We start from the raw sequence: 26,368 nt of genomic DNA, 5'->3' as shown, positions 1-26,368 counted from the left end.
AATTAACACACATCCTCTTAAGGTGGGAATGGGTCAACTTCTTCCACAGCTTAACCCTCTCCCTGCTCCTGTCTGGGTGCTATGATGCAAAAGTGAGGGCTTGGATTTGAAAAATATCACATATGAGCAGGATCAAGAGATGGCAAGAAAGAGGAAAATGAACAGGAGCAGTCTCCAAGGTGGAACCCAGTCCCTGTGGTGTATGCCTGGGGATCACAAAAGAGAAAGAGAAGCTTATAGCAATTGGATAGAATTACTCTCAATGTGCTTTTGCTTTGTGTGATTGGTCAAAAAACTTTTAAAGTAAGTTGTAACATTAAGTTCTTGGTCTGCTGCCTATGATGTGAGCTGCTGGCATCTTCCCATTGACAAAACCATGTAATGAGACTGATGCTGGAAAATAAAACAGCTCAAGACTCATTCCTAGCAGTCCTGTTGCATTCATGATAAGTACAGAGCCCCCGGCCTGCGATAGATATGGAGAATAAAAAGTGGCAACCACTCGGTAACAAAACACCAAACCAATGAAGAGCAAGGAAACCCCAGACCCCAATAATGTTGTTGATCTGTTGCATGAGGTATGGGAAGTTTAGGTCATTAGGGTATAATTGCCCAGGGATTTCTTTTTTTGGGGTCCCTCTTTTGAGGCACCAAGCTCAAGACACCAAATACCATAACTGATTTCTTGCAACAAACCTATCTAATGGAAGTGAGAGCACAGTGTCTGAAATTTCTGTAACACTAGGATTTCTAACTTTGGATCTTTTGTCTTTCTTATCTAACAAACACATTTTTAGTGTTTTGTTTTCCTGTTTTGCTCAAGTTGATTACTGTTTTTGCTTTTCTCTTCTATGGTCGCTTCTCTTGTCATGGTCTCAGTCCTCCTACTTGTGCTTGTCTTGTCAGTTCTCCACTACTGATGACAGTGCCCAGTACTGATGTGCTAAGGACATTTCTGTGCTCTAGGGAGGCTTCACAAGAAATGTCTGCTGAGGTAATTTAGCCACTGGTAAAAAAAAAAAAATATCAACTACTTTGCAATATATAGGAAACATATACAAGAAAACACATTTAAGGACATGCTTCTGTCCCAAAAGAAATAGAATGAAAACTGTTTTTCATGAGATGTATGGGATTGTGAAACAAATGCTGTGAGAAGGAAAACTTTTGGTTTGTGCACTTTTGCCCCATTCTCCACAGGTTGACATCAGAAGCAGAACAGGTAAGGTAAGGGAATAGAACTGTCAGTCCCCTTCTCTCTGCTGCCCTCCACCTTGGAGTAAAAAATGTTCATGTCATAATTAGACTACTCTTTCAGCATCGCTGGGAGTCACTGTCCCCTTGGAACAGCCCTAAAAATAGCATTCTCCCTCGAGCTTTCTGCTGAGTGAAGGGAACACTGACCCACTGTGGTTTGTTTTCTCTTACAGGAATGAAACTGTTTTACACCAGTTCTGTTGTCCAGCAGCTGACACAGAGCAGAAGCCTTCATCTCCAGACTCCTCACCAAGGTGGGAAATTGTTGTCAGCAAGACCTTTATTTTTTTCTACCTCTTTATCATCCATCACTGATCTTCCTGCCCCAGACAAAACTCACCTATTACACATGCCAATCCTCCTTCATCCTCCCCTCCATCCCATGTTCCCAGCATTGCTGTCCCTCTTTTCCCTCCCAGTGATTATTGTTTGTACTGTTGTGTAATTGCCTGCAAACCCCCTCAACCTCCACTCACACACACACAAAATGTTTTCTCAGCCTCTCTTCAAACATCCACTTCTGTTGAGCCACATTCATGATTGTACTTCTTCTTACTCTATGTGACACTGACACACACATGCTTCATTCTTCTCCTTCAAATTATTTATCTCACACTATGAGGTTCCTGGACACACACACTATAACATTTAAAGTACAGCAAAAGTCACCCAAAAAACTCAGGGTTCTTCACACACTCTGAGATGGGGTGAGTGGAGCATTTTCACCTGTGTCAAATTGTGTGGGCTTGCCACAAAAAACAGCTATAGACCTGTACTATTAACTTTCACCAGCTTGTACCCAGTGCAGCCAGGTGTGGGGACACCAGCAGTTCTCAGCTCTTCCTCATCAGTGAAAAATGTCAGTGCCAAGACCAAGGGGTCCAAAGAGCTTCAGAGGTACTTGAGATGCATATACTGCATTTAGCTTCCACACTTGGCTTTGTCCCTCTGTTCTTGCCCTCTCCTCCCCCTCTCATGACTTCCCGCCCTTACCTCTTACACACCTCCTCTGTTTTCCCAAGCCTCATCACCCTTCTGACAACAGCAAAGAGGTTTCTCTTTAAAGATGTCTCTCATTACACTGCTAGACTTTTACCTCTGACCTTTGGCACCTGTGTAAAAAGCCTGAGTTACTAGCAGGGCTCTGAACAGAACTAGACAGCTGAATTGCAGTAGTGAGGCTACTGCATTTTTATAATTACATCTGTCTTGTTCTACTCACTGGAGCAGACTGTGGTTTCTGATTTCCTTCCAGGCAACAGTGTGAGTGCTGGACAACTGTGAAGAGAGCAGGGCTGGGTGGGTGTTTATGCTCATAAGCAGGGTTTGGCCACACTTGGAGACAGGGTAAAGAAGGAGCTCTCTTGCCCATTTGTGTGTGAAGATGGAAGGGTTAACCCCCACGATCACTCTGTGCTGGGGGCTTTCAGGCTCTGGGGAAGTTTACATGGAAGCCCTGTCATGGCAGATGGGGAGATGCTGGCAAGGAAAAGGAGACAGCAGAGGAGGAGACCTTGGGGATTTCTGTGCTAGGGAAAGCCACCTCTCCCTTATTTCCAGAGTGAGGGGGTTTTGTTTAAGTGCTCTAGTTTGTCTAGAACTAAGGATCAGTTTTGCCATAGTGTCCTATCTTTATACCCTCATCCTTGACCCTGCCCCATTCTTGTCCCAGCCTCCATCTTGCTTCTGATCAGATGCCTTAGTTTCTAGAATGTTCTTATTCTACAAGGCTGTCAGTCCTACAGTCTAAAGCTCTAGGATCATTTTTGTCCTGTTCTTTGTCGGGCCTTCCTTTTGTCCTGCTGACTCCCAAAGGCCCTGCCTATCCCTTGAGTCCGAGTTTGCCTGCCCTCCTTCTGCTGGGATTGGACAGGTAAATTGAAGAAGGAATGATCAACTGTTTCAGTAATTTAACAACTTTGCATCTGAAGATGAGTGTGAGCCAGGAAATCTTGAATTTGGGATGAATGACAATGACCCCTATAGCATGTTGCATCTGGGCTTCTCCTACTGATCTATGCCTGTCCATTTGATGCCTTTTGTAGCTTGCCCCACACTGCAGGCCTCATGCATCCCTTACTTTTTCCCCCAGTCATTCTTTCTTGTGTCCTTGCCTCCAGATCCCAACAGCAGTCCTGAATCTGTCTGTGTGAAACACAATGTTCTATGCAGAGATAAAGATGGTTGAAGCCACCATGGCTATTTCAAAGTGAGAAAGAGGCAGAGAGTTATTAAACTCACTATTTAGCTTTTTGCTAGCCATAAAACATCTCCTAGTCTCTGCCAGGTCTTGCAGTCAGCACAGGCTTCCTTCATGTCCAAAGTTACACATACAATGCAGTGAGGAAGGCAAAAGAACATCAGAGAGGGAAAAACACAGAGTCAGCATGGAGCTGATATCCATATGGTGTTCTGGAATGGCTCACTAGGCTTCTAGGAGAAGTACATCATATCATTTACAGAGTCTGTCACCCTGCTTAAATCATGAACAGGTTCCCCATTGGACCAAGGCAGAACAAAAGTCAGTCAAGACTGAAATATGTGGGTCAGACAGCCTGAATAGGCAATCACTTCCTGGGTGAGCCAAGCATATCCCTAAATAAGCTCATCAGGGCTCCTGGTGGGAGAGCCTGGTACACAGGGGCTCCCTGTGCAGCTCTTCTGTGTCCCACTGAATGGACAGCCAGTCACAAGTGGTGCTGCTGTGAATTCTGATAAACCACCTTGGGTTTATTCTCTCTTTTCCCCTTCTGATGATTTCCCTAAATGAGATAAATCCTGTCAGAACTGATGCCACTAATAACCATCAGCCATCTAGTTTTAATTAGAGTTTGCTTCATTAATGCCCCAACTCCTCTCAGCACAGCAGATTAAATAATGTACTTGCAGCTCATTTACACAAACCCCCAAACTGCAAGGCTGAGCTGCAATCCTTTAATTAAACAGCCTGGCTGATCCCTACCGCTGCCTTGGCTCATCAGTCTAAGCCGATTAAAGAGAATAGGGACTAATAAAGAGCATAAACAGGGAAGTGACTCTCAGCTCTTCAAGGGACTTGAGATTCCAGTGGTGATCAGCTGCTCCCTCCTCCTCTAGCAGGAGCTGTACCTCAGCCCACATCCCTTCTGTCTGCGACCTGCAAGAATCGTTCTGTTTTCAGCAGAAGCCCAGACTCATCTTGTGGGACGGGAGTCCTTTGGGAGACTGAGGAAAAGCACAGCAGAGAAGGAGAAAAAGGGACATCAAAACAGTGACATGAGTGGCTGTCTGACTGCAGGAGAGACCAGCAGGAGCGGCCATACAGCTCAAGAGAGGGACAGGAGGAGAAGCAAATGCAGGGAATAACAGTTGGAGGTTGAATGCCAGGAACAATCTGGGACAAAAGTTTGTCTCTGCTTGTGGTTTGTGATGGTCGTTGTTGTTCTTGTGTGGTCTTCCCTAACATTTCTCTGCAAGATTTCTCGCTCTTTGTTTGCTGCCAGCTAAAAATGCCTTGGCTTCACATGGATGGGAGTGATTAGGAACATGTCAGTGTCTAACCACTCAACAGAAGCCAGCTCAATGAGGTGGTTCAGATTATTCCCACTCATCTTGTTCTGCTTTGCTTCACTGACTGCCACAAGCAGAGCGAGCCCCCTCCTCTCCTCTCCTCCCAAGTGTGAATTCCTTGTGGGGAAGTTGCATCTCCACAAGTTTAGCAATGCAAATTTCCCACCTGGCTGCTTAGCTGGGTTGCACCAGCAATTAGCAAAACTGGTGCTGTAGGCCATGAATATTAAGAGACAGATTTGATCCCAGATTCTGCCAAAAAGCTCAAAGCCAAAGTACTGGATGAGGTGATGGCAGCAGCAGGCAGATTTCTGTTCCTGAACTGTAAGGGCTTTCCCATATCAAAGGACAGTATAAATCCTTCACCATTGTCTCCACTGGACTTGTATACCACCAGCTTCATGACCATAAGGCATCTTGCAGGTTGGGTTTCCATAAGGGATGCTGAATATCTGGTTGAGTGACATGAAGAAACTCCAAGGATGGCAGTAGGAGCTAACCCTGCTCCTTTACTGAGGTGCTGATTAGACTCTAATTTAGCCAAACCCTACAATTTCATAAAGCAACGGCTCTTTTTCTCACTGGCTTTTGCCTATTAATGGCAGGGTTTCATTCTAGGGACTTGAATAGCCTAGTAATTGCATTTCCCACTTCTCCCAGTCACATAGAGTGAAGGCTGGCATCCCAGAACAATGACCTTAAAATGTGTCCAGCAGCAGCCCAGTTCTAACGGGATTACAGACCATTTTCCTTTGTGTGAGGTAATAGGGCTGAGATTAGAAAGATTTGTTTCTATTAGAGTAATGAGAGGAAATTATGGAGTCACAATTGGAGGGAACAGTATATTCATTCAGTTGCCTTTCATAGGCTTTTCGGAGTCTGCCTCTGTGGTGCTGAATAGGAAATCAGCAGAAAATCACCTCTCCTCCTGTGATGGGAAAAGTTCTACAGAGAACTTTAAGCATCAGGGGCAGGTCTGCCTTGGCAATGGACTTGGGAATAGCACTGGAGTGCTGAAGCGTTGTGGAAGAATGGCAGATGAGACCTGACCTGCTTTTAAAGCAAAGGAGACAGTTCTCTCAGGAAGAGAGAGCAATCTTCTGGAAGGGCTTGGGTGTGTACTTGGAAGAAGGGCTAGGATCTGAAACATCTTTGGAAAAGCTGGCTCTGTTCATATTTTGCACACTTTCCAATAGGGATACTGCTGCTTAGATCAGAGTTAAAACATGATTAGCCACTAATTTACAGAATGTTTACTTCATGATCATGGACCAATGAAATTATAATTCAATATAGTTTAAACTTTGAACCCCTGTGGACTAATTTCTAAAGTGCCTGCTGGGTTTGTCACCATTGGCTGCTTCCTGGCAGCAGTTAGTGGTAAGGAAACATGTGAACCATTGACTACTTCTCCAAGCCAGCCTTCCTTGCATTTCTGGAGAAATTCCTTCTTGCCCCACTTGTGACTTACCAAAGTACTGAAATGGAAATGTGAATTCCACCATTCTTGCTGGAGGAAGTTGGTTGCTCCATTTTTATATGTGGGAGGCTGATAAGTGGATGGACAGATTTTGGACAGTTTGTTCAAACCAAACCTTCAAACATCTTTCTAGATAGCTCTCCGAGCTGCATGACTATGCTGCACCCTCAGCAGCACATGCTTAAAGCCCAAAATTTGATTTCATTTACTTCTGGACAACTCTGTCTCTGACTCTTCATGTGTCTTTACCTGAACTCTCAGTTTCCATTGAACATGCATTTGTTCTTTGTCCTGTGAAGTCATGTTGGAAGATGCTGGCACAAAGGAGCCATGACTTTTATCCACTGCACAGTCACAGCACCACGTCCCTCTTTGACTCCTCACTGCTGTAGCCCAGGAGCATCTCTCCTTCTGCTACAGCTCTCCCTTTACCCTTGGGTCACATTAGGTTCTCTAACAGTTAGATCCTCCTGAGAAATTCCCAAGACCTTGTCTGGGTTGTGATTGCTATGTCCCTTAAGGCTGAGGCCCATGAAGTTGTTGAGAACTGAACCACTCACCAAGTGGATGCTTACTCTGGACATCACTGAAGTACCTTGATAAACAGGTGGACAGTGGCTCTTTAAGCATTGCAGTTAAACAACTGAACTACTCAACATTTTATCTGAACTTGTGAAAGACTGACCTTGCCTGACAGGACAAATGCAAATCCAATTCATGAAATGGGAAATTATAATTTCTGATTCAGGATTGCTGGCAGGATATTGTATATAGAATCTGGAGGTCAGTGCTTCATCTCAGCTCAGTGCTGTTCCGTGGCTTTGGCTCAGGTGTGAAGCACAATGATGATTTTAGTCTGTATCAAATCAGATCAATAATCTTCCCCTTAAAGAAGCCTAACAACTCTGCCTAATTGGCCCCCAGCTGGCAGTGTCAAGTGCATGTTCCTACAATTAGTGCACCATGGAGGCTGAATTCTTCTCCGATTCTTAATGAGGAAGACTCCAGGTCAATCTGAACAGGATGCAGACATTCCAGTGCAAAGCAGGCCTCTACATTCATGGTCTTGTGTACTCTAAGGACAAATGACCATACACAAAGCTCATAGTCTCACTTCTTCCACTCCCTCAAAGTCCTCCAGAGCACTGCTTTTGAAAACACACATAAGTTGGAGCAACATTTCTGCTTTGCTAGCATATCCTGTTTGTGCTTCTCATTTCTTTTTCTTATTGAGGTCATGGGTACAAAGAGAAGATTTTTTTTATTGCTTCTTAACAGCTCATCACTTATTCTTCCATCCCTGCAGACTTAATAACCCTGTTCCACATAGTACCATTGGAGATTGCAGGAAGCTGCAAACAGGCAGACATGGGTCAACAAAGTTCACGTAAATATTCCCCCAGCTCACAGCTTTCAGAGTTTTGATTTCAGTCTGACACAAAGATGTGAGCCAAGAGTAATGTCTAGACCCAGATTTGAACTCTTCCTAAGCTTGGGAGTGAGCAGACTCCTCACTTTTTATGGGTGTTTTGTACATTGAGGATTAGCAGCTTCAGTTGCTTTGCAGGAGCCCAAGTCCAGAATCACAAAGATGTTAAGTAAACGTAGATTTAGGACAAATATGGAAACACTCAGAATTATATGCAAAAAATATTTTAGAAAACATCCTTAACATGATAGTTACCAACAACCTTGGGAATGTCTTGCAGGGAGGTATAGTTGGGAAATCTTCTGGTACTATGACCTGGGAGGAATGGCTCTTTCTGGAAGCATCCAAAGAAACAGGAGGTCAGTTTCAGATGCATTGTCTCAGTCCTGTAGAGGAGCTCCACCAGGACATTTTGGCACTGTCTCCCACACAGGTATTTCCCTGCTGGTATTTCCAACAGCTGGCGCAGCTACTTTCAGGCAAGTGTGGAGAACATGAGGGTGGAGAAGTGAGGAATAGATTGGCTCTTCAACAGGCAAAAAAAAAATGCTTCTGGTGGAATCTGGAGTCTCCCTGTCACATTGGTTGCTTTACTTGCTGCTATCAACACCTTTCTTCAGGAAGGTGGAAGATGCTAGGAGAGAGAGGCTGAAGAAAACACACTTGAAGTATCCTATTTTGAAACTGCAAACATGCCCATCAGACACATTTTCTGAGAGCCTGGAGCTGTATCCAGCCATTGCCTGGCCACATGTTCTTCCAGCTCTTTATTTTCCCTGTTGCTTCTGTTGCTTAGGTGGGTCCTGCCTAGAGGAATTTAGACTTGGATCCAAGTGCATTTCTCCCACATGCACCAGTATTTGCTGTTTCTTGGGCCATGGTGATATGTGTGCAAGGGGACCAGTCATAGCTAACTTTACAGCTGTGGGAGCCACATTCCTCAGCTGTTGAGATCAGGTAGTGGCATTAATACTGGGCAATTCACTCTGGCTTGCAGATGATCCTCACGTTCTCTCTCCTATGCTGCAAAGAACTTCTTGTCCATGCCATGGAAACTTTTTGGTACCAGGGGAATGCAATATAAACACCTGCTCTATCCTGTGTTTTCTGTGGGATAATGCTACAGACATGCATAGGAAGAAGTTGTGCCAGCCTTGGAAATCGCCCTGTATCTAACACTAGAAAACGGGCACAGATGCTTTGTAAAATAACGGCAGATGGACGATGGTGGAGCTCACACCATTCATCCTAATCTGCTGCTAATATCATCTGACCTGATCTGCATCAGTCAAGATGCACCCACCCTCAAAATGGAGCCATTCCAGACCTTGGGTACACCAAGGTGTGCTCTGTGGAACTTGACAGGTGTTTTCTTCTGTGGACTCTCTGTCCACATGCTTGTTAATGGCTTTCATGACAGAGACACACAGGGCAAAGAGATGAAAAAAAAAGGGAGAGAGACTCATTCTGACAAATTTAACAGTGCTACTGTAAGAAAAATGGATGGCAGATATACAATACAGAGAAGAAGAATAACAGGAGAGAAGGAGCAGGAAAAGCAGGAAGATAAAAAATAGTGTAAATGAAAGAAGGAACTGCAGGGAACAAGAAAATATGAGCAGAAGATAAATGAGCAGGGCCCTTGTCTGGAATAATCCTGCTCATGCCAGCATTCTTTGGCTGTGACACAATGAGACTGTGGCCTTTTATTACACATTTTCTTATAGTGTGATGCCAATCCAAAGGCCTTTGTCTTTTTGGTGCTCTGCTATACTAACTCACTGCTATGAATGTTCATATTCTGGTCACCCCTATGGAACAGGCTCTGTGCTTGGATACACTAAGCTCTCCCTTTGGAAAAACATCTCTGTGCACTAGAGTTCCTTCTCATGCACATGTCCCTGGCAGATTTTAACATGCTTCAGTGTTGTCATTATATTACAAAGGTTCTATATTGCTAGAGTTTCCTACCTCCTTGATGTTTCTTATCAGCAACCCCTCTAGGCACTAACTTTTCCTTGTCCTCACAGCAGCCAACCAATCCACTCTTTTATAACACTCTTCTTCTTATTGGCTACAGCTGTGGCCTGTTAAAATCAGGCCTGTTCCCAATCTCTGCTAATTGGCTCAGCTGCAACTCCTTAATGGGGTAAGATTACTTTCTATACTATCTTTCTTTTCTTATATTGTATCCCCCTACACTTCAGGAAGAACTGAAGAGTCTGAAATGCTGAAGAGGAGCACACTGTACAGCTGCTCAGGCCACTTTGAGTAGTTCTGCAAACAGAAGTAGATAGCGGAGGGAGTGCTTTCAAACAAGTTGGGAGGTATTTTGGACTGTTGTCTCACCTGTTCAAAAACTGCAGAACAGCTGGAGACTACTCCATGTTCTGTGAGAAAACATCATCCTGAATAAAAGTGTCATAAACAAGGTCTGAGTTCAGTGAGATTTTTCTTGTGAGACTGTGAAACCTAACTCTGGCCACATCACTTGGAAGTGTGTTCCACTAACTTTTAACAACTCCTGCTTGGCACATCGATTCTCTAGACACACACCTTTCGATTGTAGCATCATCCCACTGGAAATGAATTGCCTGGTGATTAGAGCTGTGTGTCACCTTTGTTGTGTCCCACACTGGTATGGTGCTGCTTTGCTGTAAGCAGGTTATGATGCTGTTATTGTTGTCTGGGCTGACTGCAATCCCTCTCGTTCCCTCTTTTGCAGAAAGAGGGAAGATGGAGATAGGCTACCCTATGTGTACATTGCTAGTGCTTTTCTCCACATGCTTCCAGAGGTCATTGGCAAAATATAACCAATTCTTGTAATTTCCCAGAATGCACTGATGTGAGAGGGTAAGTGGAGATGCACAAACCAGAATGGTGCAGAATCGTGGTTTTAAAAATTATTGCTGTGCTGTTCAGTACAACTGGATCTGATAAGGACTATACAGAATGTCCTAAAATAGAGCATATTGGGCTAGATCCTCCCCTGGAATAAAGCCATTTATAGCACCAGCCAGGATACTGCTCAACAACACAGTAGGATCGGTTGAGTCTACACAAACTTCATGGGTTTTTATGATCTTGCCCCAAAAGTTCCATGTCTAAGTACAGAGAATAGGGGTAGGAAAAATTTCCATTCCTCATAGGTAAGAAAAGTTGAGGTGCCATAGGGAAACATGAGCTTGTGTGGCCAAATGTGTAAGCTGCTAAGTCATCCTGTTTTCCAAATGGGAATTTTAAAAAGATAGAAAAAGAAATGGGGCCTCAGGGAAGAAATGTGACATGAAGTGGATCAGAGTGTAAGGAAGCAGCAGAGAAAAAATAGGTTAAACACTGGAAAAGTAGAGCTTTGTGCCTACTGCATAAGGCTGTGGGGGTGGTCACTGCATTGGGGAAAGGAGGAGGGAATGCTAACCATGCTGTTTCTATCTTGGTCTTCAGCCAAAGGGCAATGCAAGCCTCTAGATCTGAACACAGTGGCAAAGCTAAAATCTGGATAAAGCTGGTGAATGCTGTTTGCATTGTCTGTATTGAGGGGGATGGTGATTTATGGCCGTGTTCCTCTTTATGTTGAGGAGAAGAACGCTTCTTTCTGTTTGGTTTGACACAAGCAGTGACCTTCTACTGGGCTGCAGCAATCACAAGAGATGAAATAGCTGAGATACTTGAGAATAGAAACAAAATTTATCTGAGTTACACCAAGATCTACCTGTGAAGTGGCTCACTCTCTGCCTTGACAAATCCATTACCCTGATCCCTCAGGAAGGAGCCCAGAGGTGCAGTCCAACCTAGAGTCCACCACAGCAGGTAGAAAAAGACTAGAGAAGCCCTTGCCCAGGTCTATAAATGCCAAGAGCCATGTCCCTCACCCAGCTCACTGCTGGACTGGGAGAGCAATGGGCTGAGGGATATGCAAGCTTTCCTTGCCTTGTAGAGGCTCTGCTGCCTCCCAGCCCTGAATTCATCTCATTTTAGCAGTGAAATTCTATCTTCTGCATGATTGCACCGGCAGGCTTTTGTCAGCGAATTTGGTGATGTTCAAACCTGCCTCAGGGATGAGAAGCCAAGAGATCTGACTCGAAGTGGCAGAAAGACTGCTGCTGAGAAGCCAAGTTTCTCTTTCCCGGGGTGCTGAGCGGGCAGTAACACTAATGCAGGGTGCCATCTGTTCTTTCTTTCTCTAAAAGGTCGTGTTTACCAAACATTGCAGAAGCAAGAGAGGTCTGGGGTTAAAATAAAAGTAATTAAACCCTGCAGAGGAGGACCTCCTATGCCTTCAGTGTCCACTTGGTGCTCTTCACACCTCAGTGAAGCACAAGAGCCCTGTTCAAAGCAGTCACCAGTAACCTTGTCTGCAGCGCCAGGCTGTGGGACTTGTGTCTAACCTGCAGAGACAGCACAGCAACCAGCCCGGGGTGCCAAGCCCCAAGGTGTGACAGGCAGCTCAGAAAGGGGCTCCTAAGCTGAGCCTTGTGCTCTGCAGCTGGTGAAACAGGAGGCATGGATGGGAAGAGGAAAGAGGGGCGTGCCAGAGAGGTGGCCCAAGGGCCATTCTGAGGTGTCATCCAGGCACATGTAGGAACTACAAGAAAAAAACTGACAGCCACCCACACCACCCAGAACAGGCAGCCTTGCACCATGAACACCACTTCTCATAAAGTGAGAGCTGTCTTAGTTATTCCAAGCCACCCTCTGGAGGAGCCTGCCTGTCCTCTTGGAAAAGCATTACTCCTCTGGTGGATGAAATTTGCCATGCAGACCCAGGCCCTGAGACTGGTGGCCAGCCCAGTCTGAGACCTGGACAATCATCTTTGCACCAGGATGGCATGGGGTGGTACCTCAGAAACATTCAGCTCCTGTAGTGCTCTTCTGTAGCAAAAGGCACAACAACACAACACTGTGGGAATTACACAGCACATGGGGATCAAGTTTAAAGACTAAATCTGAAATTAAGGCACTGACTTTAGCATGTTGGTCCCTGTGGGATGGGAGGGTCTTGCTAGTATTATTGCATTCTCTGTCTGCTTAATGTACATCTCACCAAAAAAACTTCAAGTGGTGCTGAAAAGATGTTGCCTGGTTCAGTCCATGCTAAAGGGTGTTAAATTTAATTGATTTCCAATATATCTACTGTACCATACTGTCAAATCTACTTTACAGGTGTGTGTGTGCCAGACCTTTTATGAAATAACTAATATATTCTGGGATGGGTAATGAGCTTGGCTAATTACCATTAATTCCTCCTGGGTAAAACTAGTGTGAGAAGATGGCCTGATGCCACTGCTTTGCAAGGTGTTAAATGAATGTAGACAAAATCAGAATCTTGTTCCTGCATTTGTCTTCGTTGGGGGAGACTGTCTGAGAAAGCTGCAGCTTGGCTGGCAGGGGATGACTTGCCAAGATCAAGTTCCAAGTTCCCTGCCTTTCTGGCAGGAGAGACATTTGCCTTCCATCAGTTTCAGCAGGCTCCCAGAGAGCATTGCCTCCAAATCACCCTAAAACTTGAACTTCTTAGCAAATCAGAAGCAATTCTTTTGCACTCAGGCCCCCTGCATGTCAGGAATCTCTGAACCTTGAAAAGATCCCATAATATATTACCAAGCCTGTCTCAGCCATTTTTTTTTCCATTGAATTCTGATGAACCCATTCACCACATGTCATGGGTATCCTCAGGGAGCACTGAAGTGAAATAAACTGAAAAGGCACTTTGGACCCTACTAAGTCAGCAGTTGTTTTTTTGTTGTTAGGGTTTTTTTGGGTTTTTTTTTTTTTTTTTCCTGAGCAGGGAAGCTTAGGAAAGACAGAGGAAGTACAGGCTCTTGCAGGCTTGGGATCTGGACTCCATTCTACTGGCATTAGCTAATGTTAATGCTAACTCTTTTTCTAATTCTCTATATGGTACTTTGCAGGGTTTTTTTAAATTTTATTCTGACATCTCTGAAGCTTTGAAGTCTCATATAAGTCTAAGGCCATGAGAGGCAATGAATCAGGCTACTAATCACTTACAGCAATTTAAGAACAGTATATGTACTAGAACCAACCAATCCTCATAAGGAGCACTGAGAAATGGATGCATAAAATTTGTGGTCTTTCACAACTAGTCCAGGTAGTCTTTGCCTCAGTTACAGGTCACAATCCTGCTCACTGACCTTGAATACTATGAAGAAGGCATTTGGTAAGTCATATATGGGAAACAGAAATATGGTCTTCTCCTGGAGTGACACAGAGACACAAAGAAGAGCTAAGATCAGCCTCTGCAGTACTTTTGTAACTCCTCACAGCCATAGCTTCCTTCGGTATGATTAGCTAGACCTTTTTGCATAACCATTGTACCTGGCAACAAGAACATTCTCTTCTTCAGTTTCTAAAACCACCCACCAAATCCAGAGGAACCATTGCTATTTGTTGTTACTCTGTTACTGCTCTTATTTATGTGCAAATTTTTTTCTTCTTGGAAAAGGAGAGAAGGCACAAAGAGATGAGTTTTGTGTGGTGACCACATGGGAGCTCTGCAGCTCTGGAGCGATCAGTGGCAAAGCTCAGTTTTAATTTCTTACAGGACTAACATTATTGTCCTTGAGAAGAGTGGCTCTTCTGGTCCTTGAGCCCTGTTTAGTCACTCAGCCACCCTGCAAACACTTTTCTGAGAGCTCTGAAAATTCCTCTCAGACCGTGAACTGATCCTGGTACTTGACAGTGGTGCAATGGGAATGTCTGGAGCATCCAACCTGTGTGTTCCTGCCTGCAGGTCTGCCTTGAAATGGCCTTGAGATGTTTGAGGGGAAGGGGCTGTGTGTTGTTTCTCAAGTCATGAAGTATGGGAATGTCTAAGCCTGACAGTCAAGATCCAATAGATAACCATGGTTCATCTCCACAGTTGTCAATTAGAATTGCACTTCTCCTTTCCCAGCTGGAAACAGCTCCTTTCCCAGCTGAAAACATGTATTTCCAGCAGCAAAGAGGTGATGAGGAGAGTGCAAGGAAGTGCAACATCCTGATGCTCTAGCAAGTGCAAAGCAGTTGTATCTCTCCCAGGACAGACAGTGACACAACAGCTCTGTGCACACACGTGGAGTTGGTACAGCTAGAAATGGGTATATGGCTTCTCTGGCTTGGTAATTTTGTGTCACTGATTTGGTCTTTATGCTTCCATAAGAGCAAGGAGAGAGAAAAAAGAGAGTAATAAAAAAACCTCACTATTATAACATTTGTCCTCCATCTTCTCCCTTCATCCTTCCCTTACTCTAATCCTTATATAAAATCTTCCCAAGAAACCTGTACATAAAAGCTAAGTATCAGAAGTCTGATTTACTTGTGCTAAATAAAAATATCTATGGGTCCCAGCTGAACTGTCTCAGTGAGAGCTTTGTCACCATCCTGCCTTCTCGAAACAAGCACTGGGATTCAGCTCACAACCCTGATATCCCTGTTTTGAAATGCTAGACTGGGGATAGTACTTTATATAAGCCCTGAGTCAGACTGTCTGGAGTAACCATTTCTGTTAACAAAGCTGTCTTACCTGAAACATGAGAGATGTTTCCCACAGCAGATGGAATCTATTTGTAACAGTGACTAGGCTCGTTGTAGGTCATAAAAGTCATGTAGGAACATCTAGGAAGAAGAGAACAGCTAAATTTGTAGTTTTCCTTTTTACCTGATTGCAAGTGATTTACATTAATATTGCAACTTTGAATCAGACAGAATTCAAAGAAATTCCAAACCTTCTCTACCTGATTGCATGACTGTAAAAGCTGTGCATAATGGTGGCATATGATACTTGAGGACAGCAAGAACACTTACTACAGCTGAAACTGCAGGGGTTGATGCTGGGATTCAAACTAATTGACCTAGCTGGAGTTTGGCTGGGACTTTGGGATTCACACCTTAGGCTCTGCATGGGGCTTTTAATTGTTACAGGTGGTTAGAGCAATTTTTTCATCCAAGAAACAGAACATGCAATAGCTCCATTCCCTTTTTTCATCCCACAGCCACGGAGTCTGATTGCTTACTGGCCAAGGGAAAGCAAGTGAATCCCCCTAATTTACTTAATAACATTTTTTTCCCCAGAGATCTTTCATATACTTTCCATCCTTCCCCTCATTACTTTTCCCTCTGTTTGGCTTTTTTGTTACTGTGACCATAATAGCTCTTGAACCTTCTTTTGTTAAAAAATCCTGCGTCCTACCAGTGCAAATCAACTGTGTCACTCAGGACAGAGGAAAACTCTCAGGCTTGTTAAGTTTTTATTTATTTCACTGCAGCAATGCATTTTATTTCTTTAGCAATGTATTTTATTTTTTATTTGTGGCTTCATCAGTCATTGCTACTAGAAAACCAAGAACTGGCCTTCCCAAAACACTTCCTCAGAAACAGGTTCAAGATGAGAGTAAACCTGGGAGAAATACAGGTTTGGCAAGTGGAACTATAGGGCTGTAATGGTAACATTCAGACTGCTCATCAAAACCAGTCTTTACCCCTTTTTTCTACTGCTTAAAAGTCACTGAAGTTTACTGCTGAAGCTGAAATTTCCCAGGTTTGTTCAAAGGTGAAATAAGTCGGCTTTCTTTTATGTTGTTATTGTTGTTGTTCCCTGATTTTTTTCACACTGAAAGAACTTAAAAATGGTTCAATGGTTCAGCCATTTTTATGAATTTTTTTCCCCACAACAGAACATGTAGAAACTTCCACTTCAGCAGGAGTGTTTGCTATTGCGTCCTGGATAGCACCACAGCCAAACCAGCATGGGGTTAAAATTTTTATATTTAGCATAAAAACATCTAGCTGAAAAATGCCTTTGAGTGCTCCAATGGAATCTGAGTTTGACTTGACCGAATTTTGACCCTGAGGAAATTCCATGCATAAGCACAATCCATTCTGTATGGCTGTGTCCACTGGGCTCAGAGTGTGCAGGGAGGAGGAAGGCAAGGTTAATGTGTATGTGTGCTTAGCTGATGTCCTTATCCCAGCACAGTCTTTAGGGACCTCAGGAATGCCCTGGGGGAACAGTGCTGAGGGGGATGGTGCTTCTCACACATCTGTGGCTGAATAGCCCTTCCAGTCTTAGGGCCCTCCTGTGCCTTGAAGAAGAACCTAAATGCCTAATGAGGTTAAAGGAGGCTTCTTGAGCAATTTGGGTTGGTCCAACACCCTGTGCCTCATTGGCCAGGGTCACAATTGGGTGTGGAGAGGGTACCTAGGGTCAGACAGAGCCCAATCATCAGCAGGTCTGTGGTGTTGTGGCAAGTCCAAGGTCAAGTTAAGGCATCAGTCTTTGGGGTCCAGATCATGTGTGTCCATGGCTATATAAAGGGGAAAGCTGTGGCAGGGTGGGGACCAGCATTCTTACAGCGTTGCTGGAGCAGGGACTGATGGGTCCAGGCTGGGGAGAGAGCCTGGGGCAACTTAATGTCTTGAAATACTTAAGAGCTGCCTGGAAATGGCCCAGATTAACTTTATCTGCATCTGAAAATGGTCCTTCTTTGAGCAGGGAGTTGGGGTAGACACCTCCAGCCTTCCCTCCCAATCTAGGTTGGTCTGATTATACAAAGCCTGCTGATTTTACTCTTATATTGCCAGTGGATGCAGGACATGCTGTGAATGTTACTCGCTCAGGCTCTGCACTGTGTGTGACAGAAGACCAAGCAGAGATGCACCCACGAGAGGTGATGTCCTCCTTACAGAGCAGCAGGACTGGGCGCCGCAAACTCTTACACTCCATGTTCTACCCAGACCAGCCAGTGGAGTCCTCAGGAAAACAGCGCTAAGCACATGTGCCAGTGCTTAGAGGACCATCGTGTCAGGGAATATTTGCTGGCATTTAGAGTCCATTCAGGCTCCAAGGGGAGTCAGGGGAAGGCGAGTTCTCCATCTGACTGCCTCGGGGCTGACCTGCCCTAAAGGAGGTCACACTGGGCACTGTGGCCTTGACTCAGCTGAGCAATTTGGAGTGTGTGTCTTGCTGAATGAGAGTTTATGCATCTAGCTGAAAGTGCTTTATAGGGCACAGTCCAGATCCCACTGAAATGCTCGGGAAGCTTTTGCCATGCACTTCAATGAAAATGTGATCAAATCTATGTCACCTGATTTTCCCTTAGGCTGAGGATAAAAACTGCTGCTCTGCTGGTTAAAATCAGAATAGACAGTACAGGGGCTGCCAATAAAAATGTTACAGTGAGATATGTAAGGGAAAAATCCTTTAGTAAGATCTCCTGCTATGTGGATAGACATAGAAGAGAAAGAATTAAAAATAAAGAGTTAAAAATATCTTAAGGTGCAGGAAAAGTTGTGGCATCAGGAATAGAACAATGCAAACTTTGATAAGGTGTTCAACCAAAAAGAACAGTTTTAAGCTTAATTTTAATGTATTTCCTGGCTGATGATTATGCAAAGATGTCATTTTAATACTCTTTGACAAAGTTGGTTATATGGCATTTATGTATGAGCATTTACGTAAGAGACTGATTTCTTCTGTGAATTTATTTTTTAAGTCTAACTGGTGACTATAAGCATGTGTATAAAAGAAGAAACTTTCTAAATTTAAATCCTTCATCTTTCTTAATTCTGAAGTTGTGGTAGTGTCTGGCTCATCAGATTTGGAGCCCTCTTAGAAACCGCGGGAATGTTTCTAAATTTGATTGTTAATCTATTGAACAGAAAAGCTGCCACTGGAGAGAACAAACTTCCTTTTAAAGTACTAGTAAATGTGCAAAATGCTCAGAGGCTTAGGAGGCAAAGTCTATTTACAACTAGAAGATTTGGACTCTTAAGGGCATACAGCACTTTCGAAAATGAGACTTAAATGCTTCTAAGTAATTTGGGCACTACATAAAATCATATCTAATTTCCCTCTTTTTGCTCTGACATCAACACCAATCATAAAATGATTTATTATCTAGTTGATAGCAGAATTGGTTTTATGTGGAGCAAATCCAAGAGAAAGAGATATGTTTCAGAAGTGGATTAAATCATTTAATAGCGTTTAAGTATGGGAGGCAATACACATCCTTGGTTTCAGTGAAATTAAATGCATTGGTTCTGTCGTAATTATATCCAAACTGGATGTTGTTCTCAGCTGAATGCTCATCCCTTGGAAACCAGTGGAACTGTATCTGATGGACTTGGTGCAGTAGCAGCCAGAGTCCATGTAGGCTTGCACACTCTTGGAAATCATAAATTATTCCTCTGTAGCCACCAGAAGGAGGCTAAGGTAACAATGAACAAACACTCTCGTGGTTCAAACAGAACCCCAGAACAACAAAATCTTGTTTGAAATTGGATGATTTTGGAATATACTTTGCAAGAGGGGCTTAAGTACAGACTTCCTCATCACTTCAATGGATCAGACATGCTGATCCCATTCTGCCTGGAGCAAGATGTCCCGTATCTTAGGGTGCACTTTTGTCAGGCCCTGGTTTCACACAGCTGCTGCTGTGGCTGACAGGAGAAAAGAGAACTTTCCTTTCTCCACAAGATCTTAGTGTCACAGCAATTTTTGGGTGAGGAAGAGGCAGCTTCTTTCATGGAAGCTCTGCAGTCTGCTATGGCTGTATTGGAGACACTCTTTCAAGGGTCAGGATCTCAGAGCTGGCTGGCTCTATTGCCCCCTCTCAGGTCTCCAAGAGTTTCTCTGGAAACTCAGAAACATTCAGCCATCCCTGCCCCATTTCCCACATGCTCTTAGGAACTCCAAGAGGAAACTGGTTCCTTGGGATCCAGGCTCCATGCCAGATGGGACTCAGGATGTGCAGAGATGCTGAGCAGTAGGTGGCAAGTGCACAGGGGTGATTGCCAGCTGCTCCGAAGGGCAGGAGAAGTGTCCACAGACCATGACACCCTCCTTGGCTCTCCACCTCCTCCAACTGCAGCAGCTGGAAGGGAGGCAACCAGGCAGTTTGAGGAGTCACAGAATTGGTTCATAAAGGGGAGCCTGCCCTTAGGGAGGCATCAGAGCTTTGGCTGGATCAACCTCCAATCCTGATCCATCACTGGAGGAGACCCCTGACAGCCTAGGCTCCCTAGACATTTAAAACGCAGCTCAGGGAACGAGTATAGTGAACAGCAACAAACATGGTCATAAATCAAATATAATATAAACAAATAAAAAAGCAAAACATTGCGTTTTGTTCACAGTGACGATCCCAGCGGTTCCACAAGCAAGAAAGCCGGGTGTGAAACGGAGGATCCGAAGGAGGCCGGCAGACAGAGTGGCCAGGAAGGCAGGTCCGACCCGCTAAGAGCCCAGCATGAGGAGCTCCAAGAAGAGCAGGCAGCGGGGTGTTCCCCTCTGGTGCAGAAGGCGAGCCTCCACCACACGGGCTCCCCAGTGAGAGTGCAGCGCAGCAAAGGGACGGCCTCGTGTTCCCATGCGGCTGCCTCCGATTATGAGCTCTCCCTTGACCTAAAGAATAAACAGGTACCAAGGCTTCCTCCTCAGGCTGTGGGAGAAGGGGCTGGGGAGGGTGGGACTGAATTTGCACTGTGGTGGAATGACTTTCAGCAAATACATTAGCCTTTTGTTCACCTGGAGCTTTTGCCCTGCCTAGCTGGCCCTTTGGGTACGTGAGGCTGATGGAGGAAGTAGATTCCCCACCTGTGACTGAGTCACTCTTTCACAAAAACCTGCTGGCATCTGCTTCTTGTTGCCTGGATTCAGTGGTCCAAAATGGACCTAGAAACCCAGCTGTGAGTGTAGGCTTAGAGATGGGTTGCAGGCAGCCAAAAGCAGCAGCATCCAAGGGTAGTGCCTTGCTCATAAGTGTACACTGTCAATAGGGCTCCTGGCAACTGGTTGTTCCAAATTACTTCCCTCATGGGTGAGTCTCCAAGAACCATCTTGCCATCTTGGATCATGCAGGGCAGGCCCCCAGCACATTTCTGCATTAGCATGAAAGTGGGGTTTATTCAATGAGTGTCCTGCACAGCATCTACTACGATGTTTGTGCACTGCTGCCACCACTGCCCTCAGTCCAGAGGAGGATGCTGAAGAGTTAGGCAAGTTTACCAGGCTAAGAGAAAAATCATTCAGTCCTAGGAGTTGCATTCTGTGCCTGGGGCTACAGCCTAGCTCCAGAGCACAAGCTGCCCATCTCCAGCTGCGTGTCCTGGTGGACTCCCAGCAGGAGACACTGGGACAGGGGCTAATAGCAGCTGGCCTCCTCCTTACAGGTGGAATGTGTCCCTCCCTGCTCATCTCTGCAGATCACAGTCCAAGAGAGCTGTTGTGCAAAACAGAACCTAAAGCACAATTTGTGCCTTTTCCCTGGGAAGGCAGCTCAGTCAGAGGCTGTAGGATATGCACACCCTGCAGTTTGTGAGGTGAGGAGGACAAGTGACAGGGGGAGAGTTCAGTGCAAGCTGTGCTATTGCAGCTGAAGGGTCTCAGCTAATGAGGTTTCCACAGAAGAAGCTGCTACTTCTGGGACATCTCTCTACCACTTCCCTCAAGGCACAGATGCTGTCCCTAAACATACATGTCAGATCAATGACCAACAGATTTCTGAGCAAAAGAGACCTTCGCTCTCTAGCCCTGTCTTTCTCAAAACACTCCATACTCAGACAGAATTCTTGCTTCACACCAGGAAAAAAAAATAAGAGAGACTAAGTGGCTTCACAAGCTAATGTGAATATCTTCAGGGTGGGCCACATCTTGACTGCATGTTCATAGCCTCCTTGATATCCTCCAGCTACTCTGGTTTGTCCTGGGGAGTGTCTGTCCTGTGTTATTTTAGCTTTAAGGTCATGTTGCCTTATCATTGTTCTTGCAGCAGAGGCCAAATCTGCCCTGGCTGCATGTGAACAAGAGAGACATGTTCAGCTGATTGTTCATTAATGTCTGGTGCCTCGCAGAACTGACCTTGCAGGGACTGAGCCTATCTCCTTGGTGAAACCACCTTCCTCACACCAAAGGGGCCTTACAAATTGTGTGCCTCTCCAGACTCATGGGTGTCTTCAGTGAATTGCCTTCAGCTCTGGAAAGGGGGATTTTCAGGCAATGAAGAGTACTAATTCTTCCACTGTAGTATGTGTTTTTATAGGTATTCCTATCAATTTACTCATCAGGTAGTTTTCTTAAACGGGAATAACAGCGATAGGACCTGCACAGTGCTGTCCCGGTAGAACACTACTTATAGCAGAACTTGTAATACAGGAATAGAACTCACAGTAAGAGAAAAAGGTGTAAGGAGACACTTTTAGTTTCACTGCACAATTGAAGTCACATTTACCTTTTGAGAGAGGACTGAGTGCTAGTAAGGAAGAAGGGTAAAGTGCAGCCTCCTCTGCATGACTTAGACCAGCCGTAGCCCCTCAGCATCATCCTAGAGAGTTGGTGAGTGACTTCATGGCTCTCCCTGCTCCCTACCCTGTTGTCATTATATCCCAAAGGTTCCTTATTGCCAGAGTTCCGTACCTCCTTCGTGCGTCTTGTAGGCAGCTCCTCTGGGCACTGACTCCTCCTTATCCTCACAGTAACCAACCAACTCCAGTTCCCCTCAGCCAACCAATCCACTCTTTTATAACACTCTTCTTCTTATTGGCTACAGCTGTGGCCTGTTAACATCAGGCCTGCTCCTAATCCTTAGTAATTGGCTGCAACTTTTAGGGGCTAAGATTACTTTCTATACTACCTTTATTTGCTTATATTCTATTTCCCTACACTACCCCATGAAGCAGAGAATTGTGACAGTGCACAGAGCAGAAGTACTCTATGCTGGGAGGTTAGAACAGAGACTCAAGTACTAAAGTTCCCCTGTGCTTAGGCTCTGTTGTAATGTAGGGAAAATGCTTTCAGTCATACATACACTTGGGCGGTGCTGAAGGGCAGCACGTGTCCCATGGAGGAAGGAAAACACTCCATTAACAAATATCCCTTATAGCAATGTCCTCCATTGTGAGAGGCTGGAGGGAGGGAGAAGCATTAAGAATGAGTGACATGTATGCTTTTTAAGTCTTTTTTTTCTAATTTTTTTATGATGCGTGCATTACCTTGAGTGACTCAGATTCTGTCCCTGAGCCTGATTCTTTCCTGGTTATAACATGGTGGCAACCTGGGTAGAAAACCAGTGCTAACTGAGAATAAGATCAGGCCCTGGTCTCTCCTGGCAGATTTATAAATTTATGCCTATGGGCACCAAAGCCATGGGGATGTGCACCTCAAATGTTTGGCCATATCCAGGCCTGCAGTTTGGCTTGCCTTTTGGCTTGCCTTGACCTTGTTAAATCCCCCTTCATATGCTATCCCTCATGGCAGTGGATATTTCACAGCCATTTCTAATTCAGCCACAATTGCTTAGAATGAGTGTTCATACTGAGGCCCAGAAATGTATTAAGCTAATTTTTCTTTGAAATCCCCCCCGATCCCCCTCCTGCTCTTCCCTTCCTTTGGCGCCGGCTGTCGGATCATTCCCCAGAGAAGAGTAGCTTTAAGTAGGCAATTACTTGTAATTCATGGGGTTTATTAGGAGCAAGAGAAGGCCAATCATGTCTGGCCTTTCTCAGCTCTCAGATGAGAACAGAAGGTTCCTCCAGCCATCCAAACTTATATCTCCATTACCCGTGACTGCCGTGGTGCTAACAGACGCCCTTCCCTCCTCTGGAGGGGAAGAACACAGGCTACAGCTGTGTGAGATCCTTAATTCCTTTGCACTGTCAGTTAGCTCGATCTGACAGCAAATGAGGATGTCTCAGACATCCATAAGCAGCAAATGTCTGGGCAACAGCAAAGAAAAAGAGACAGAGACCCACTGCTAGCAAACTAGAGTGGGGAGGGCACTTCTCTCTATGGGGATGCTGCATATAGCTCTGCCAGTCTTCTCAAGTATCCCTTGGAACACTCCCTGTCCCTGTTATGCCTGCTGAAAGATACTGTAGGATTCCCCTTGCTTTGGACAGTGCCAGTGGGCAGTGGATCACAGGCAGAACCCAGCCTTGCACCCCTGGTATGAACTAGAAAACAGACTAGTTGATGAGGAGTCCTCTCACTTCAGATCTAGGAGTCCTCTCACTTCATATCTTGTTCTGCTCCTTAATGCCTTAGTCCTTTGGGAGGACTGAGATTATGGACTGCAAAAAGCTGGTGATGTTTTTTATCGAGGTACTGACAGCTTGCTCTGTTCCTTTGGACTTTTAGAAGGATCTCTCCTCACTAGCTATTAAAGTCTGCCATTTTTGGCACCGTCCTTGCATGAGATAAACTGGCCTTTTACTTTAGATCAGCAATGACATCTTGTCTTGGCCTCTAATAAGATCAGAGCATATGAATTTCTTGTTTTCAGAATGGCTGTCACCTCCTTGGAAACCTCAGATAATTGCAAGGCTCTTGCTTCTGCTTTATTTTGCATTTTACTGTTATTCTGTCCCTCTCATTTGTTCCTCTTTCCCTCCTAACACAATTAGCTCTACATTTTCATTAACCAGATCATTATTATTTCATTAACCAGATCATTATTTCAACGGTCAGTTGTCAGCAATAACTATCTGGGTTGGGCCTTTGCAGGTTACTGGTGTAATTTACATTTATTTGCATGAGCCTTCATCCTGAAGGAATGGGCCAAGGGGTAGTTCAGTCTCTTTCCAGGCAGGCTAACTTCAAAGACATGTCAGGAGTGTTGGTTTTATGGCAGGATATAAGATGTCCTTGTTTATCCAAAAGGCCTGCTGCCAGGTCTTGTGGTAAATGACACTGTACCCATGTTTATTGGGGGGGTGATTTTTAGCAACATTTATGCAGACCATTTCTGGGAGGGCAGCAGTGAAAGTATTAGGCAAATGTTCTTTAAATCAGGAGTAAACAGAGCTCTGAGCCAGCTACCTCTGCAGCTGCAGTGGCCAACCCCATCACTAAGAAAATTGCTGGTATTTTTTAGTGCTGGGCTTTGATGTTTGCCTTGGAGAGACCATGAGCTCAAGGGCAAGGCAGACAGAAAACAGAAGCCTGCTGTTTGAGCACAAGGCAAAGGTCCCTGCTTCATGTCCAGAGAGGGAAATATGAAAGGATGTGCTCCCCATCCCACTCTCTTCCATAAATGTCAGGCTCCCAGTACTTGCTCCACAGCCAGGATACCAGTGCAGGCACAAAATGGCTGGGCTTAGCTTGTTCCTCTCTGCCTGTCATCTCCCAAGGTCACATTATCTTCCTCTACTTCCAGAGGAGTCAGTATTGGAAAGATTCCAGAGGTCATTTACACTTCTCATAGCTGTCAGACCAGGTCTTTACGTGTACCTATATCACTCACTGGTGGTTTTATCTGTAACTTACGTCATGCTATGAAAAATAAGGAAGCAGGTGACACGACATGACTCTGTGAGCTGAGGCTCATGCCTCAGTCTCACTTGGACTGTGAAAGCAATTTGCACTTAAGCTCAGATCTTGTAGAGCTCAGCTTTTCAAACTGTGAGTACTGGGCCAACAAGGCATGGTGAGGGACAAGTGCTGTGTCTGGGGATGAGGAAGCAGTCAGTAAAACTCATCCTTTGGTTCTGCTAACGAGCTCCTATTCACCACATGACTGATGCAGTGAATCCTCTGCTAATTCAGGACTGACTTCACCAGCACTCTCAGTCCTGCCTTTCATCTTTTTTTGGTTTTTCTACATGTGTGCAGACACATATTAACGCTACAGTCTGCAACTGCACTCTGCCCTTTAAAGTACCAATGATAGCTTATAGTTCAGCCTAAACCTCACTGAAGGTAGTTTGAGTTCATTCTTCTTTTTTTTTTAACCCCATCTTCCACCTTCATCTTCACGCTGTCCCCCTTGTCCTCTGTCAGTCACTCATTGGAACCAAATCATCTGTCATTCTCCTGGAACTTGTTAGTGAAAACCCAGCTGCAGAGGAAGAGTGGGGGGATTACCAGGAAGTTTAAATTCTAGACTACAGGAGCGATCATGCATACCTGCTTTGCTGAAACCAGTTGAGATGGTGTGTATCAATGTATTTACATATGTTTGTCGTTACCAGCTCAGGTAAATCCTCCTTCTGCTTTTTTTATTATCTTGTCTCAACATTTAAAATTCAGACTTTTTTCCTTTCAAAACTGAGAGTCTTTCTTTTTCTGGGTATTTTTCCTTTCATTGCTGGCTGACACCTGAAAAATTCAGATATCAAAAAGGAAGACGCTTTGGGATTCAGCGTATATTTAAAAGACACAACTCAGAACAAACCCAGCCTCCACTAACTTACATGGAAGTTTATGTTTCTTGCTAACTGCTAGATCAAGCCAGCATTCTCTGCCTTTAAAAATTAAATTTTCTTCCCTTTTTCTGAATGATTTCTCCTTTTGCTGAGAGTATTTCCTAAGGTTGCTAAGGAGGGGAGAAGCATTAGTAATACTCTGAGACAAGAGATAATGCTTGGCATTACCAGAGCACCGCTGAGCAGGAAGACATATTGCTGGAATGTTGTATTTGCAGTGATGAACTTGCCCTAAAGGCCATCAGAAGTGAGTCTGCAAGGGAAGGGCACCTGCAGGCTCCAGCTTTTATGACTGGCACTCTGGGAAGTAGCAGGATCCCGTTACAGCTGTGAGGAAGCTCATGGCGCTGATGATTTAGCCAGTCATGCCCAAATGGGAACCTTCTGTTGAAATCAGGGGCATGGCATTGCAGGGAAAAGTTAATTCGGTGTCAGAAGTCCCTTTGAGAGTCATTGAA

General features: G+C 44.7%; 1 protein-coding gene across 1 annotated transcript in view; it reads left to right on the top strand.

Moving 5' to 3' along the window:
• Window positions 1–26,368, top strand: part of IQSEC3 (IQ motif and Sec7 domain ArfGEF 3) — a 97,928-nt gene that overhangs the window by 39,189 nt on the left and 32,371 nt on the right. Inside the window, 2 exon segments of the mRNA XM_030960919.1 lie at window positions 1,431–1,511; window positions 19,848–20,130. Of these exon segments, the coding sequence (XP_030816779.1) occupies window positions 1,431–1,511; window positions 19,848–20,130 (364 nt within the window).

This window comes from Camarhynchus parvulus, chromosome 1A (genome assembly GCF_901933205.1).
Source record: "Camarhynchus parvulus chromosome 1A, STF_HiC, whole genome shotgun sequence".
Lineage (NCBI taxonomy): Eukaryota > Metazoa > Chordata > Aves > Passeriformes > Thraupidae > Camarhynchus > Camarhynchus parvulus.
This window is presented reverse-complemented; position numbering and strand designations above follow the sequence as displayed.